The sequence below is a fragment of the Euprymna scolopes genome, chromosome 36, assembly GCF_053919585.1.
Source record: "Euprymna scolopes isolate OS-2025 chromosome 36, ASM5391958v1, whole genome shotgun sequence".
Lineage (NCBI taxonomy): Eukaryota > Metazoa > Mollusca > Cephalopoda > Sepiida > Sepiolidae > Euprymna > Euprymna scolopes.
The window spans coordinates 95,265,231-95,281,231 of NC_136517.1; the positions used below are offsets into that span (position 1 = coordinate 95,265,231).

A 16,001-nucleotide genomic window follows, 5' to 3' on the forward strand; every position below is an offset into this window, starting at 1 on the left:
AACGGAAAGAAATTAAAACACGTGCATGCGAGCATTATGTCTTTTCAAAACAATTCACTTCTTGTAAGTAAAAAAAAAAAGAAGATATTCGAGCCTAGATCGAAACCAAAACCTAAAGACAGTGAGTCAAGTACGATAACCATTAGACCAGCTTGACACGTTCTTTAAAAAGTGTTTTCAAACCTACTTATTCTTAACATAAAGAAGCTGTGCATTCAAGAAAAAATTGACAAACAGATAAAAATCCAATCACCCTCACGTACCAATTTTTCAATTTTGACCCCTTAGCAGACCTTTTTTTCTGGATAAAAATGGATTAAAACGTTTTCCACATGTCTGAATACCCTATATACCAAATTTCAAGTCTGTAGATCAAAAATTTGTTGAGTATATAGGTTGAGAAGTGTTTTCACACATACATTCTCACCTTTATAGATATATAGATTATTTATACTCATTAGGAGTTTTCACATAGGCCATCATCAGAGATTACTCACTAATAATAACCAGTGGTGTTCCCTGGAGTCTCATTTCTCATTATCCATATATTAATACTGTAGTACCTTTAATGTACATACGTGTGTCACGGTTTCCAGATTATTAATTATTTGATCGGGAGATCCTATTTATTAAAAAGGAGGATAGAAAGTGATAATATACTGCGACCATAAAATTAGTGTATAGATACGCTAATTTAATGTTCGTAGTATGTTATCACTATGGTACTATCGCTTTCCTGGAGGGTTACTTGGTTGGGGAACGTCTTGGGAATGCAACCAGCTCCCCAACGGTATCTAACGATAGACACATGTTGGAGACATCAACAAAAATGGGTTGATATGTCGTCGGCTATAACTGTCTGGCATGGGTCGCTTCTTATGTGTTCATTGCGTCATTACAGGCAGCTTTCCGTCGTCGCATTAATGGGAGGAACTGCGGGCTGAAATCGAACACTTGTACAAAAATAGCGAACAAATGCATGTTTATAAAAAATATATAATTTATTTAACAGTTAACAAGTAGGAAGCATATTTAGTCGACCCATTGCGTGCACACCAAACTACTATATCCATGCGTATGGGGTGCAAGCTTTAACTGCTATTACAATGCAATCGTATTTCAATTCTCTCTTTTTTCATTGAAAGAGAGAGAAAGAAAGAGAAAGAGAGAACAAGAGAGAGAAATATGCATTTCACGCAATGTTTTGTTTTTCAAATTATAATGTCAACATAGTTTAACTTTTATTGTGCATTGGAATCATAAGCACCTGCCAATCTTCGTGTGCCGATAGTTTTAACCTTTAAAAAAATGTGTCCGCACTGAAATGTGGGTGTGTGTGTTTGCCTCCACATAAGTGCAAGCCAAGTTAGGCACAAGGTTTATTAATGTAGAAGCCCCCAGCTCTCTGAAAAGAGGCTACGCTATTGTGTCACATCACTAGGGCTATGACAACAGCATATTCTTTTCATTGTTTTGACTCTCGAGTGTGTATCCGTTGATATCTTATATGCTTTTATATAGACTGATGTGGTTCTTGGTTGATTAACTGTGTCTGTGTCGGATATATACTCGAGAGTCAAAACAATGAAAAGAATATGCTGTTGTCATAGCCCTGGTTATCATCTTCTATCCTCTTTTTTAATAAATAGGATCTCCTGATCACTGAAGACGCAATGTAAAAAAAAAGATTTTAAATTAAAAAAAAACGTGATGTGTCTCTTGGGCCGGATGCGGAACTAAAATATACCTTCTTGATCTTCTGGCTAGGATCCAAGGGTAGTATCTGTTATGTCTATAGATGGTATAATGACACTGTCGGAGTTTCTGTTCGCGCCAGGCGTCCACACAATGAAAATATCTCACAGATTCCTCTAAGCATATTGGAGATAAACTGTAGTAACCAGATCTATTTGTACACTACATTAACAAGATTACTTGGATAAATACTTTTACAGATTTAACAAAAGGGCTACAACTGAATTTTCAGCTAAATAAGTCAATAAAACAAATGTCACTTTTTGAAAATGTATTTTATTTAAAGATAGCAAGGTGACCCAACGTTGAATGATGATCAACGAATGTTTCACACTCCGATATTTTTATTGGCATCGACATCAGTGAAATTGCGCATTTTTCAATCAAATCAATTGATTACCTGCTCTAGTTGGGGACCCATCATGGTGCATCGGGAGGAAGCTTCACATGTCTTCCCGCAGCGACTTAGTCTACAATACATTGTAGCCTACTGTTGAGTTTATAAAAGTATTTTTTGTACATAACGACTTGAATTAAAGTTTAAAATGCAAAAGTCAAGTATCATGATTCATCTGTGCTCTAAACAGAAACATTCATTTCAAATGCGCCCCTGTCATATCAAAGAACCTACTGTTAATTTTATATGCCTGCCCTTACTACTTGTGTGGTGATAATCGCTTGAATTTAAATTTAAAGTGAATAAATCAACTATCATGGTGCAATAGTGCTTTAAACAGAAACATTCATTCCAAACGCGCCCCTGTCATATCAAAGAACCTACTGTTGATTTTATATGTCGGGTCTTTTGGCTTGTGTAGTAATCAAACTTCTTAAATGCACTTGTGATGTTAGGCTGTGTAAGGTGTTAACTTTGGTCAACATTGCCTGTTCCTTCTTTAATCAGATTATTTTGATTATTGATACTTATCGAAGACATTCTGATACGAAACCTATCTAAGAACACTGGCAGGCACATAAAGTATCTTTGTGTGAAATTTTATAAAAATCGGCTTAGCAGTTTTCGAGTCTTTAGGAAACGAACTGACTCACACACGCGCAAACACAAAATTCCTTTTATATAATAATAATAGAAATTGTACACTTTTTTTAAATGTTTTGATTTTGAATAATTTGATTTTGGAACAATTAATTTTCAAATGTATAGAATCCAATTATTTGACCATAACACCACCAGATTAATCACTAATCACCATCTTTTTTTGGATCAGACGATCTCATTTTTTAAATAGATGTTAAGAGATAATGTGTGTACGAACATTATTATTATTCATGTTTTTAGTTTTTGCTAGCATTTCAGCCTGGCGTTGCCCGGGTGTTTGGAGGTGTATGTTGAGCAAAAAAAAAAAAGTGGTCAATTTTTTTAACTTTGACCCCTATTATGACCCCTTACCATTTATTGTTTTTAGCTCAAATCAAGTTATTAAGTTTGATCCATGTCCAAGGAACCTATATCTAAAATTTCAAGTGTTTAGACCCAAAATTGTTAGAGGAGTTTGGTAGAGTTCTCAAAGGTCAAATCGTTGAACTTTGACCCCTTAACAGCTAAATTTCTGGCCTAAAACCGATCACAAAGATTTTCCCAAATCTCAGTACCCTGTATATCAAATTTCGAGTCTATAGACTGAAAATTGACAGTTATTGTGTAGGAAAATGTACACAGACACACACACAGACACGTTCACTTTTATAGATATATAGATTTATCGCTTTCGATTTAAAATAGTAGCTGATAAATTTTTCTCTTTCCAGTTGCACAAATTGCGAGAAAAAGATGTGAAACAAACAAGAGAGCTCGAACGATTACGGATGCATCTTTTGCAGGTAAACAAATCTTTTACAATTTTCACATTTTCAAAGTTAAAAAAAAAGAGAGTTTTTTTTTAATGGGATATTTTTTTTTAATTGTATGTATTTACTTGGTTAAACCGTGCAAGTGAGATGGATTAAAACACTTAAGATAACCAGTTCGTGTAAGAAAGAGATGGATGAAAACTCAAATGTGGAAAGTTGTATGATGAGCCTATTGAGGTTTTTTTTTTTTACAAAGGAATCACCACTTATCAAGGTCCAGAGGCCACTCGAGAATAAGGGTTAAAGAGTGTACAGTGGTCATAGTAATCGTTAGAAGTGTAAATTTGGTAAATTGGATTAATTAAAGGGAACGACTCAAGAACTTGTTTACATTGGACTTGAATACGGCCATATTGTAGTCAGCTGGAAAGCTGACAAACAGAAGAGAGTTCCATTGGTGTGTAGTTCTTAGAAAGAAGCTTTGTTCATGGAATCTACGTTTAGGTTTAGGCACAGATAAAGAGTTCATATTATTTGGATTATCTGGACTGTTGTTCTCATCTTGTGTGTTCTTTTCACAACATTTCGGTCAATGTGACCTTCGACCTTCTTTAGGTGCAACTTTCTAAAATCTTTGTCAAATTCTGAAATCTGTGTCTCTGGTGTGATATTATGGATGTTCCTTTACCAAGAGCCAAGATCCCCGACAATGAAAGTAAAAGATTCATTAGCAAAGTAAAAAGTTGGATCATTCTATCGCTCCAGTAGCTATTGCACTGCTGATGCAATCCTCTATCTGTATAAGAGCCAAGTATGTCTTAAAATGGAATACTATTGCCACATTTGGGCAGGACCAGCTTGGCACGCCATGTCTTGCCTTGATAGAGTTTAAAACCTTGTAGGCGATTCACTTTGCTCTTCCCTGCAACCTCTTTCTCACAAAAGAGATGTTGTGAACCTTTCTCTGCTCTATCATGATTTTCATGGCAAGTGCTCATCTCATTTCCAATCTATGCCCCCCCCCACTTGCCAAATTTTCACAAAAACACTCGATTAGCTACAACCACTATCAACAAGTTTCCCCACTTTCTATCTGTGCCTAAATCTAGACGCAGATTCCTTGAACAAAGCTTCTTCCCTAGAACTGTCCGCATGTGAAACACTGTTCCGTTGGACTGCTTACCACTTGAATACAACAATTCAATGTAAAGAAGTTCTTGTTGAGCCGTTCCCTTTAATAATCCAAATTCTACGCAGTCTACACCATTAACAATTATAAAACTACCACCTTACATTCATTAACCCTTATCCTCAAGTGGCCTTAGGGTCTTGATAAGTGTTGATGTTCTTATATATAAAAACAACAAAAAAGTGAGATAAATACAAATACGAAAGGAGAGGGACACCAAGGTACCTCAAGGTCGGTTTCAAAATAGTCAGCTAGGAGTATGTAACGCAGGTATTATTCTTCTTAGACGATGTTGTTAGATTTTAACACTGGGGCCCACACATTGTGTCTAAGATAATTGCAATGAAAAAGGAAAAGAAATTCGGCTTGGCTTTTTTAGTTGAAATGAAATGCATTTATTCATGGTACTTTCCAAAATAACGCATTGCCTCTCGTTTTAAAAGTTTCTTAGTTTATGTTGTCTGCCATGTAGTTAAAAGTCTCTCATAACCATGGGCCAAACGTTCATCTTCCACAGCATACAATATTTTCTCCGGTCCTTACCATGTGGTACATATTTTTTTCTGCTTTTCTTTCTCTTCTCTTCCTCTGCTGTGACATCACATTGCGCACTGGCTCAGTCATTTGCATATGTGTTATGTGGCTGCCGCTGCTACCAGCATTAGCAGCTCTGTAGCAAGTGATTAATAGGGTAATCCCAAAAGTATTCAAGTATGAGGGTGACTAAGACAAAAGAGTGGATGTAGGATTTCTGATTTTGAGTCGATAAAATTAAGAGTCAGAATAAGTTTATGGACAGTTTTCAGTTTGGGACAGTTGATGACGGTTGACAACTTGGAAGTGGGAGTCAAGTTCAGGAAGAGTTTTTTAGCAAATGTGATGAACTGATTAGCAAAAGATGCCTCGACAGACAACATTTAGGGTTTCCTTTATCACATATACTTGGAGCGCCACGGGTTCAGAAGAGTGTAACTTACAACTGAATTTTACAAATTAGTTTATCTACTATGCCATAAGGTTTTTGTGGACAGTTCGGTACTTTTGCAGAATTTGACTTGGATCCTCAAGATTTCAAGTCAATCATGGCTCGAGCTCAACCAGCAGATACAGAATTAAGCCGAGCGAAGTAATAGACGCAGATGAATAAACAAACTGGAAAAAAAAGAAATAAATAAAAAATTAACAAAAGAAAAATACAATAAATAAAAAAAAAACAATAAATAAAAAATTAACAAAAGAAAAATACAATAAATAAAAAAAAACAATAAAAAATTAACAAAAACCATTTACTGAATATATATATATATTTTTTTTTCAAAAGAAGTTGCATTTTGCATTGTTTATTAAATTTTATTATTTATTTAGTAAATGTCAGTACAATTGAGGAAGCAGGAAGAGAATTCCAAAGTTGAGCAGTACTAAGGAAGAAACTATTAGAGTAGAAGGCTTTCTGGCATCTGGGGATCTCTACTGGGTAGGGGTGGGATTTTGCTGCTTCATGGGTCTGTTTACCGAGGGGGTACAAGGGCTTGTAGTTCGTTGGAGCATCTACCATTAAAATACTTGTAAAGCAGGCAGAGGGATGCAACATTTTGTCGATGGGATAGAGATTGAAGCCTAGCTGATAGTGGTAATAAAGGTCCAAGTATCAACCCCTGAGATACATCCGCATTTATATCATATTGTTTTGATGTACGACCTTTGAGGACTACCTGGATTCTTTTATTTAAGAAGGATTTAATTATGTTAAGTATTAGTTCAGTAATATCATAGGATCTGATTTTTATGAGAAAACCATTGTGCTATACTGAGTCAAAGGCCTTAGATATATTTAGTGCTACTGTCTTATCCAGTGCATGATATATACGTTCAAAGATTACAGTTATATATATCGCTACTTATTACTATATATATATATATATATATATATATATATATAGTAATAAGTTATAAAATATATATTATAAATTACTCCCTAGCTCTACCTACGTATTGAACACTGTTCTTCGATAGGTTCATAAGCGTAATGGTTGATGGGCAGAAATCAGAGGCCCACAGTATTAATGCTGGAGTCCCTCGGGGGTCAATCCTGCGTCCAACTCTCTTCCTGATGTACATCAATGATCTCCGAAAACACATACTTAAATCATTTGTTGACATCTATGCTGATGACACGACCATCTATGGCAACACATCAAAGGCCGTAAATGACAAAGTTCTCTCTAATTCTCTCTCCTCTGATCTTGAGCATGTGGTATAATTGGGGAAGAGGTGGCTGGTCACTTTTAATGCATCCAAAACCAAGCTTCTATCTTTACATCATCAACACTCTGATCCCCATCTGGCATCAATTGAAATGGATGGCTCTTGTCTTGGAGAGGCTCCATGTTTTGACAAGCTTCTGGGTTTGACCTTTACTCCTGATCTAAAATGGAACACGTACATCAAATCTGTTGCCAGAGACACTGGGAAAATGGTTGGATCCTTCTACCGCTCCAGAAGATATCTCACTACTAATGCAATTCTCTAAGTTTATAAAAGCCAAGTACATCCAAGGATGAAGTACTGCTGCCACATCTGGGCAAGAGCTGCTAAAAACAGCATATCCTGCCTTGACAGAGTACAAAATAGACTTTGTGGCTTAGTGGGGGATGCCCTTTTCTCTTTCCTGCAACCTCTCTCCCACAGAAGAGACTTTGCGAGCCTGTCTTTGTTTTATAGTTATTTCCATGGCAGGTGCTCGTCTGAGCTCCAATCCCTCGTCTCCCCTTGCCAATCTTTCACCAGAAACACCCGTCTAGCTGAAACTACTGTCAAAAATTTTCCCCACTCTTTATCTGTGCCTAAATCCAAACGTAGATTCCATGAGCAATGCTTCGTTCTTAGAACTGCACGCCAGTGGAACTCTCTGCCGCTTGCCTGTTTCCCACCTGACTACAACTTGGACGTCTTCAAGTCCATAAACAAACTCCTGACAAACCGCCCCCTTAAGTAAGACACTCTATCAGAACCCCCAATACTAATGATTACTACACTACTATCTCATTGATTACTGTACACACAATAACCCTTATCCCTGAGTGGCCTTCGGGCCTTGATAAGTGGTGAGCCCCATGTAAAAAAAAAAAAAATACTTAAAATTCACGCATAAATTTATACTTTCGTATATCAATTTATGTGATTAAATGAAGTAGTCATATATATATATATATATATATATATATATATAAATTTATAGTTTTTTATATTTATATTTCATTCAAAATAATATAATTTTTCAAAACAAAAATTTATTATTTGAACAAAGAATAAAATTCAAAGTAATTTCCTTAATCCATATATTTTCGATGTAGGCTCGTCTCCTCAGAAGAAAAGTCATTAGCAAAATATTAAATCTGGTTTGATATAATTTTGCTATTCAACACATATAAAAAAATATTTTAAAGATTAAATCTAAGAAGAAAATAAGGGTTGAAACAAAAAAAGGGATATGAGATTTTGGTGTCCAAATGGAGTAATAATCTTTGTATGGAATCGGATGATGATATTAGATTCCAAATCGGTTGAAGAAATCTACATTGAAAGTAAATTCCAATTCTTTTTGGTAATGATCTTTTGGGAATAGAGAATTATAAATTTATTCTGCCTCATTTTTTGGTCGTATAATATCCCAAGAAAATATCCATAGAGAGATGTTTTCTTTTTTAAAGTAAAATTATATTTATTTATGTGCATAAAAGTATAACTATGGACAAGTGTTATGCACATAAATAAATAAGTTCCATAAAAAATATATATACAAGTTAGAAAAGCATTTCATCCAAGGCATGAAAATTGTTAAACAAAATGTTTTTACTATAGGCTTTAAAAATAAAGGTACAAGATTCAATTTGAAATTTATTTATCTTCAAAGTGCACTTTTATACATTTTACAAAGTAAGGTATTAAGTTTTTATACCTTACTTTGTAAAATGTATAAAAGTGCACTTTGAAGATAAATAAATTTCAAATTGAATCTTGTACCTTTATTTTTAAAGCCTATAGTAAAAAACAATTGTTTAACAATTTTCATGCCTTGGATGAAATGCTTTTCTAACTTGTATCGTATCTTTTTAAGATTATATTTTATTTAATTTATTAATTTAGATTTAAAAAAAAGATGAATATGCTTTTGTATGTATTTATAAAAACTCTCCGCCTCTCTATTTCAGATTGTATTTCTCCTCACACCACAACTCATTTTTGCAACCCCCTCTTTGTATTATTACAGGTCTGAATATTCTCTCTGTTTCAGTTCGTAATTCTCCTCACACCACAACTCTTTTTTGCAACTCCCTCTTTGTCATACATGTCTGAATAATGAGAAAATCTGAATTTTTTTAACAAAAACTTTAAAATAACTTTTTTAGATTAAATTTTTTTGAACTTCTTTCAGAATAGAAAATCTTTAAAATTTAATAAGGAACATATTTCATATAGGTTTCATTAAAAATATTCAGTAGATAACGAGAAAAATAGAGATGAAAATTTCAAAAGGAGTGTATAACTGGTTACGGTCAATAGTAGTCCTCGCTAGCGAAAGTCTTTGTTATTGTTATTCTATTATTATTATTTAAAACATTTTGTGTTCTGTGCTTTCGCGCAAGGACTAATGAATAACTAATAGAGCTTATAGCTCTTTAAAAAAAACGCTGAGGTAGTGGAAAAAAAAAAAAATAACAGTGTTTCAGCGTTGTTAAGATTGCTAAAACATCACCAACAACAAATCTTTTATATACACACACATTGGGTCGTGGCTTCGTTTATAAATTACAATCTAAAGTTGGATTGCAATATTCCCAAGTAAATCGATTTGAAAAGAGCTGGAAAAATTATTTTCATCCAAATTGACGGCCATAGTGTAAAATAAATATGTAAATAAAAAGCTGCCGAATAATAAACTGAAAACAGTCATCTGATTAGAAAAAACAAAACATTGAATAGTGAAGTAATGAGATATCAATTTTAAAATGAATATGCAAATTAGGCCAATTATGTCAATTGCATGAACATTCTAATTACATTTGAAGAGTGAAAATCTATTTTGTATATGAAAGGAGAGTTTTAATCTTATGGTCAGTGCAATAAACAAATTAATGCTAAGCTTGTCTTTTCTTAGATTGAAGAAGGATACACCAAAGAAGCCTTAGAATCTGAAGAACGTGAAAAAGATTTGCGTAATAAATTGGCAGCAGCCGAAGAAAAAGCTTTTACGGCAACGGCGGCCATAGAATCTGCCAGGTAAGAAGACTGATTACGAATTGGCTATCTTTATTTCTTCATATTTTTTGTGTTTTGGAGAGGTTTTCTGGCGCTAACGGAGTTTGAGACAATTATGTAAGGGAGATAACTAGTATCACCTAAGCAAAAATAAGTATGTTTTGAAAGAGATGATTTAAGACGCTAAAATAATCATCCAAATAATGAAACAATTTCAAGTAAAAAAAAACAAAAAAACCTCGTCTTTATAAGAGGATAGTCCTGGAAATTGCTGAGATAATTTTTTAAAAGGACATACACTAAATAAAAGAATTGTATTCTTTCAAAACTGGAAAATAATCTGTGATCATAAATATATTATTATTATAATTTCTAGTGGCGTGAATATATGGTTCACTATTTATTCTTTGTTAAAACGAAAACGTCCTAAATTTGACATGTTATTCAGTCTTAAGAATTTCTTATTAATCTATATAATTATAAAACTCAAATGACCTTGTAATGGGTGTTGTAACCCAACATCCGGTGGTCCTGGATATGACCTAAAACTATATCCGATGGTGAGACCCCACTTTGCGGGCCTTGGGGAGTGTGGAGCCACCCTTTAATTGCCATTGCTCCCAGGTCCACTCTGACCCGGACTGGTAGTACCTGTTAGGGTCCGAACTATGGGTTAAATAGAATCTGACTTAAAAAACAAATATACTCCATTAAAAATCGTTCCTCAAAATAACTAGATTCAGCATTAAATAACCTGAAAAAGGTTGATATGCCGTAAAACAAAAACAACCAACATCCAGTTTACAACTTCCGGTTGCGCATGCGTACATAAACATTAACCTATAACAACGTAAATGTACCTATAAGTATGGCAAACCACTTATAATTCAATGGCTGTAAGTTTTTTTTTTTTCCAAAATAAACAATTATAGACAGAACGGCTCATAGAAATCTATCTATATCCTTTTTCATTTTAATATACTTTTATAGAAATGTTTCTGTTCTGTCACAAAAACTATTTTCTTTACATCACAAGTGTCACGCTCATACATTAATTTCATAGCTAATATGACATACTGACCCAACGGGTCACGGGTAGTCTAGTCAATGATAAATGTTTACCTATGTGAAAATAAACCTTTTTTTAATACAATTTTAATTTTTTTTTCTGAATGTATATAACTTGTAATAAAATAATAGGTTTTCATCAGGAATGTTAGTTTTGTTATAGAAGCGTTGATTTAATTTGAATAAAAAGTACTTGTGCAGTTTAGTCAAGACATTAAAAAATGAAAATATCGAAAAAAGTTTAAATTGTATGTATCCGTTATGGAACGAAGTTCTCCGAAAAAAAATTTCACTTAATTTTATCAAGTATTTTTTTTTTTTTTTTTTTTTTTTTTACAGCGAAAAAACAATTTGTTATGATACCAAGCAAAATGTTCGATTTTTAGGAAGAAAAGCTAGTATTAAAGATGGGAAGGGGTGTCAGCGCTTTAACTGGAGTTATCTCCCTTTGGCATTTCTAAAATTCAAACAAAATTTTTTTTAAATCCAAGATGGCCGCCTTCAACACGCTCTCATAAAAACGTGTTTTTCCGCTGTAAAAAAAAAAATTACTTGATGAAATTAAGTGAAATTTTTTTTTGGAGAACTTCCTTCTATAACGGATACATACAATTTAAACTTCTTTTGATATTTTCATTTTTTAATGTCTTGACTAAACTGTACAAATACCGAATAAAATAAAATATGGATCAAGTGTGCTTGAAAGCCAAATCATAACATTATATTATGAAAATAAACAAATATTTTTCTTGCTTGAAATAATTTATAATGTAAATATATTTAAATATCTATTTAAGTTGGAGAAAGAATATCTTTACTGACTTTTCTTACTCCAACTTGACAACATAGCAAGAAAGAAGAAGAAAAAAAGGAAAGAAAAAAAAAAGATGTACAAAGAAAAAGAAAAAAAATTTATTTGCTCCCCCACCGAGCAAATTAGGCACAAGGCCAATTTTTAATGTAAGGAGTGAAGGGAGGGGGAAGGGAAAAAGGGGACCAGCTCCCGAGAGGTGGGAAATGGGAGCTGGTTAAAGGTCAGGTATATGTGGATTTATTTGCTTCCCCACTGAGCAAATTAGGCACAAGGCCGTTTTTTAATGTGGAGAGAGAGGTAGGGGGGAGGGAAAGGGGGGACCAGCTCCCGAGAGGTGGGAAATGGGAGCTGGATAGTAATTGTTGGTATGAAGGGTTGCCCCTACATTGACCAAGGTCTGATATGTAGGGTTGCCCCCACATCTGGTCCTTGCTTGCAGTATCTGTTGGAACAGATACTACACTTTGATCTTGTCGCCTGGGCCCCGGAGATGTACAAAATACTGAGGATGGAGTTTGTGATTTGGCTTTCCAACGCACCTGATCCATATTTTATTTTATCCAAATTAAATCAACGCTTCTATAATGGAACTCACATCCCTGATGTTAATCTTGCGTAGCCAACACAGGCATTTAAAAAATCCAACCGCTGAGAGACAGTGTGCAGATCTTTACTAACTGACTTTCTTTCTCCAACTTTACAACATGGCAAGAAAGAAGAACAAAAAAAAAAAAAAATACTGAGGATGGAGTTTGACTCCGAAATATATTTAAATTATAAATTTCAAACAAGTAAAACATCTGTTTATTTTTATAATATTGCATTGTAATTTGGCTTTCAAGCACACTTGTTGCATATTTTATTTTATTCAAAGTTTTTTTTTTCGCAATATCAATACATTCATATTTTATTTCACAATTATTAGTCGATTTAATAATACTAATAAATCGTAAACTGCTTCGGTAATTATTATTATTAAACAAGTAGACCCGCCCCACAAAATTTTATTTTTTTCATAAACTGCTTAATAATAAAAGGAAGAAGAAGAAAAAGAATTGCCGAAACAGTTTACAAAAAATTAAAAAAAAGAATTGTTTATTTTTATTATTACTTGCAATTGTTTCATTGTTCGATTGATTATTTTAGCGTCTCAAATTATCTCTTGAAAAATATGCTTAGTTTTGCTTAGTTTATACTAGTTATCTCCCTTATAAAATGGTCCTGGATATGACCTTAAACTATATCCAGTGGTGAGGCCTCAGCTTGCGGGCTTTGGGGAGTGTAGAGCCACCCTTTAATTGCCATTGCTCCCAGGTCCACTCTGACCCAGAGTAGTAGTACCTGTTAGGGTCCCAACTATGGGTTAAATAGAAATCGACTTGAAAAAAAAAAATATTCTATTAAAAATTTTTCTTCAAAATAACTGGATTCAGCATTAAATAACCTGAAAAGGGTTGATATGCCGTAAAACAAAAACAACCAACCAACCAACCAACCCTTATATAATCGTCTTGAACTCCGTTAGCGCCGGATTTCTTTGTAGCATTTGATTTCAATAGTTTTTGTTGTTTTTTTTTTTTTATTTCTAGCCAGGAAACGAATTACCAGGTCGAAAATATGAGTCACCAATTACACATGATCGCTTCCCAAAGGGACAACGCTTACCTTCAGCTTGCCGCATTACAAGAACAATGCAAACAATATGCCACGTCGCTAACGAACCTTCAAATCGTTTTGGAACAATTTCAGGCTGGTATGTTGCCTCCCGCTCTTTTCTGATTTCATGGTTTAAAAAAAAAATAATTTGTTCAGATTCAAACTATGTCGTCTTGCAAAGGTTTGGAAACCTAACAAAAGCTATGGAAAATGAGATTGTTTTTCATTCCCTACAAATTTTTGGGTACCGATCCAAAATCTGATCCAAAGCCACATCAATGTCTTCCAGCAACAAGACAAAGTCGCTGCAAACATTTGTTGCATATTTCTATCTATACTATGAGTGTTATTGTGTGTCTGTGTCAGCAAAGGCGTCTATATTGTGCAAATGAGTGTGTGGGTGTGCAACATCTATATATATATAAAAGGCAAAAGAGATGCACGTGTTTTTGTCAGCGAAGGCTTTTTCGCGGGGGTTCTTGGGGGGGTGGGTTTACTATGTTTTAGAACTTTTTATATACTCCCTAGATTATAATATCTACGATTTGCGAAGGGACGTCGTCTCTAGATTTATTTTGATTGACTTTTGTAAAAATCACGCTGTGCAATCCTCTCGCATAATGGAACTTTTTTCCTTTGAAAACAAAAACTGAATTATTTTACTTAAACTCTTCTATTTTTTTTTTTTTTTTTCACACCTCCCTCCTTAGGCTGTGTGTCTTTTTTTTTTTTCTGGTTGTATTGACTCCTTGCTACACCACCTCTCCACACTCGGACAATGCCAGGTACCTCCACTAGTAATATATAAAAGTAATATATGTGCAAAAACAATATTGTTTTTGCACCAACCTAATAATTGATATAATTTTATTTGCATTTCGAAGTTTTTTTTATTATTTTTTTTATTCCTACATTATGCTACGGTCACGTTTCCCCCCAGCTTCCCCTCAACAGATTTTAAAATATCTAAAAGAAACAAATTTATTTAAACTCCTATAAAATAATCTAGTAACATTCTATTCTAGAAAAAACGAAAACAAACTTTTCGGAAAATTTAAAGCATATTGCTTCTGGAAATAAACTTTTTAAGAAATTTAAAACTTCCTATGTCAATAAAACTTTTCTTGGCATTAAATGACCCCTAGAGGTTAAAATGCTGTTAAGTAAACACACTTACTCACTCCCCCAGCTTCCAAACGCAGAGATGATATCTTCCATGCTTTTGTACAAGTCTCTCCTCTGACTCCAAACAAACTAAAAACTGTATGTGTCCCTTCCGAATTTCGTTATGTCAATAGTACACGTAACATTAAGATCACCTGATGCCATTACTAAAATCATCTTTGTTGTTTTTGTTTTGATATTCCGCATTAACATTACCGATGTGTGGCTTCCTTCAGTCTTGACAGAGTATGGATACCCATTGTAAAGAGTGTCTGCGCGTGAAATTTGTGTGGTAAGAGTTGCGCAATCTCCAACAACATCTCTCCTGAGTCGACATTGTTGCATACCTGTGGCAAGTTGAGGTATAGGACAACTGGAAACAATACCGAGATGAGCGGAGAGCACGTACAGTGCCTAGAATTCCCAAATGGTCACCCATCTGGTACTATCCAGGCTCAATGTTGCTTAACTTCGGTGATCTGGCGAGAACCGGTGTGCCAACATGATTATGCCGTATAATTCCCGATACGTGTCTACTATAAATATTTTTATCTGTAAAAATACCTAATTCGCCTCGATATATATTTTCTAAGCATCAACAACGATCATAGTATTAATTGTTAAGGTTACTTGGCATCCCTCAGCAGTGCTCTATATAACTCATTGCCAGAAGAGAAATACAAAATGCTGAAAACAAAGCTTTGACACAAGAAAATAAGACTTGCTAGAAATTAATTATAAAATAAATTAAAAAAAAATTTTTTTAAAGAAAAGGATATGAAGACTTTATAAACAAATATTTCAAAAAAAATAATTTTTTCTTTTTAAATAAAAACATGGAAACAACTATGAATGAAAATAAAAAAGTTTTTTCTTTTTTCATGGAAAGTGTTTAAGAATTTATTTCATAGAAACAACTAAAATAGAAATTTTTTAATTTTTTTTTAAGAATAATATCAGTTTTTTTTTTTCTATTAATAAAAAATAGATTTTGTAGCTTGGTGGGGGATGCCCTTTTCTCTTCCCTGTAACCTCTTTCCCACAGAAGAGATTTTGCAAGCCTGTCTATGCTTTATCATTATTTACATGGTAAATGCTCGTCTGAGCTTTAATCTATGGTTCTCCCCTTGGCAAACTTTAACAAAAAACACTTGTCTATCCAAAACCACTATCAATAATTTCCCACACTCTTTATCTGTACCTAAACGTAGATTCCATGAAGAAAGCTTCTTTAGAACTGCACGCCTGTAGAACTCTTTTCTGTTTGCCTGCTTTCCAGCTGAG

The 16,001-nt window shown here is 33.9% G+C and overlaps 1 protein-coding gene across 4 annotated transcripts in view; it reads left to right on the forward strand.

Moving 5' to 3' along the window:
* Window positions 1–16,001, forward strand: part of LOC145260690 (thyroid receptor-interacting protein 11-like) — a 183,818-nt gene that overhangs the window by 132,208 nt on the left and 35,609 nt on the right. For all 4 annotated transcript variants that reach the window (XM_080119089.1, XM_080119091.1, XM_080119090.1 and 1 more), the window contains 3 exons: window positions 3,526–3,597; window positions 9,915–10,036; window positions 13,487–13,650. In XM_080119089.1, the coding sequence (XP_079975215.1) occupies window positions 3,526–3,597; window positions 9,915–10,036; window positions 13,487–13,650 (358 nt within the window). The remainder of the gene's footprint in view (window positions 1–3,525; window positions 3,598–9,914; window positions 10,037–13,486; window positions 13,651–16,001) is intronic.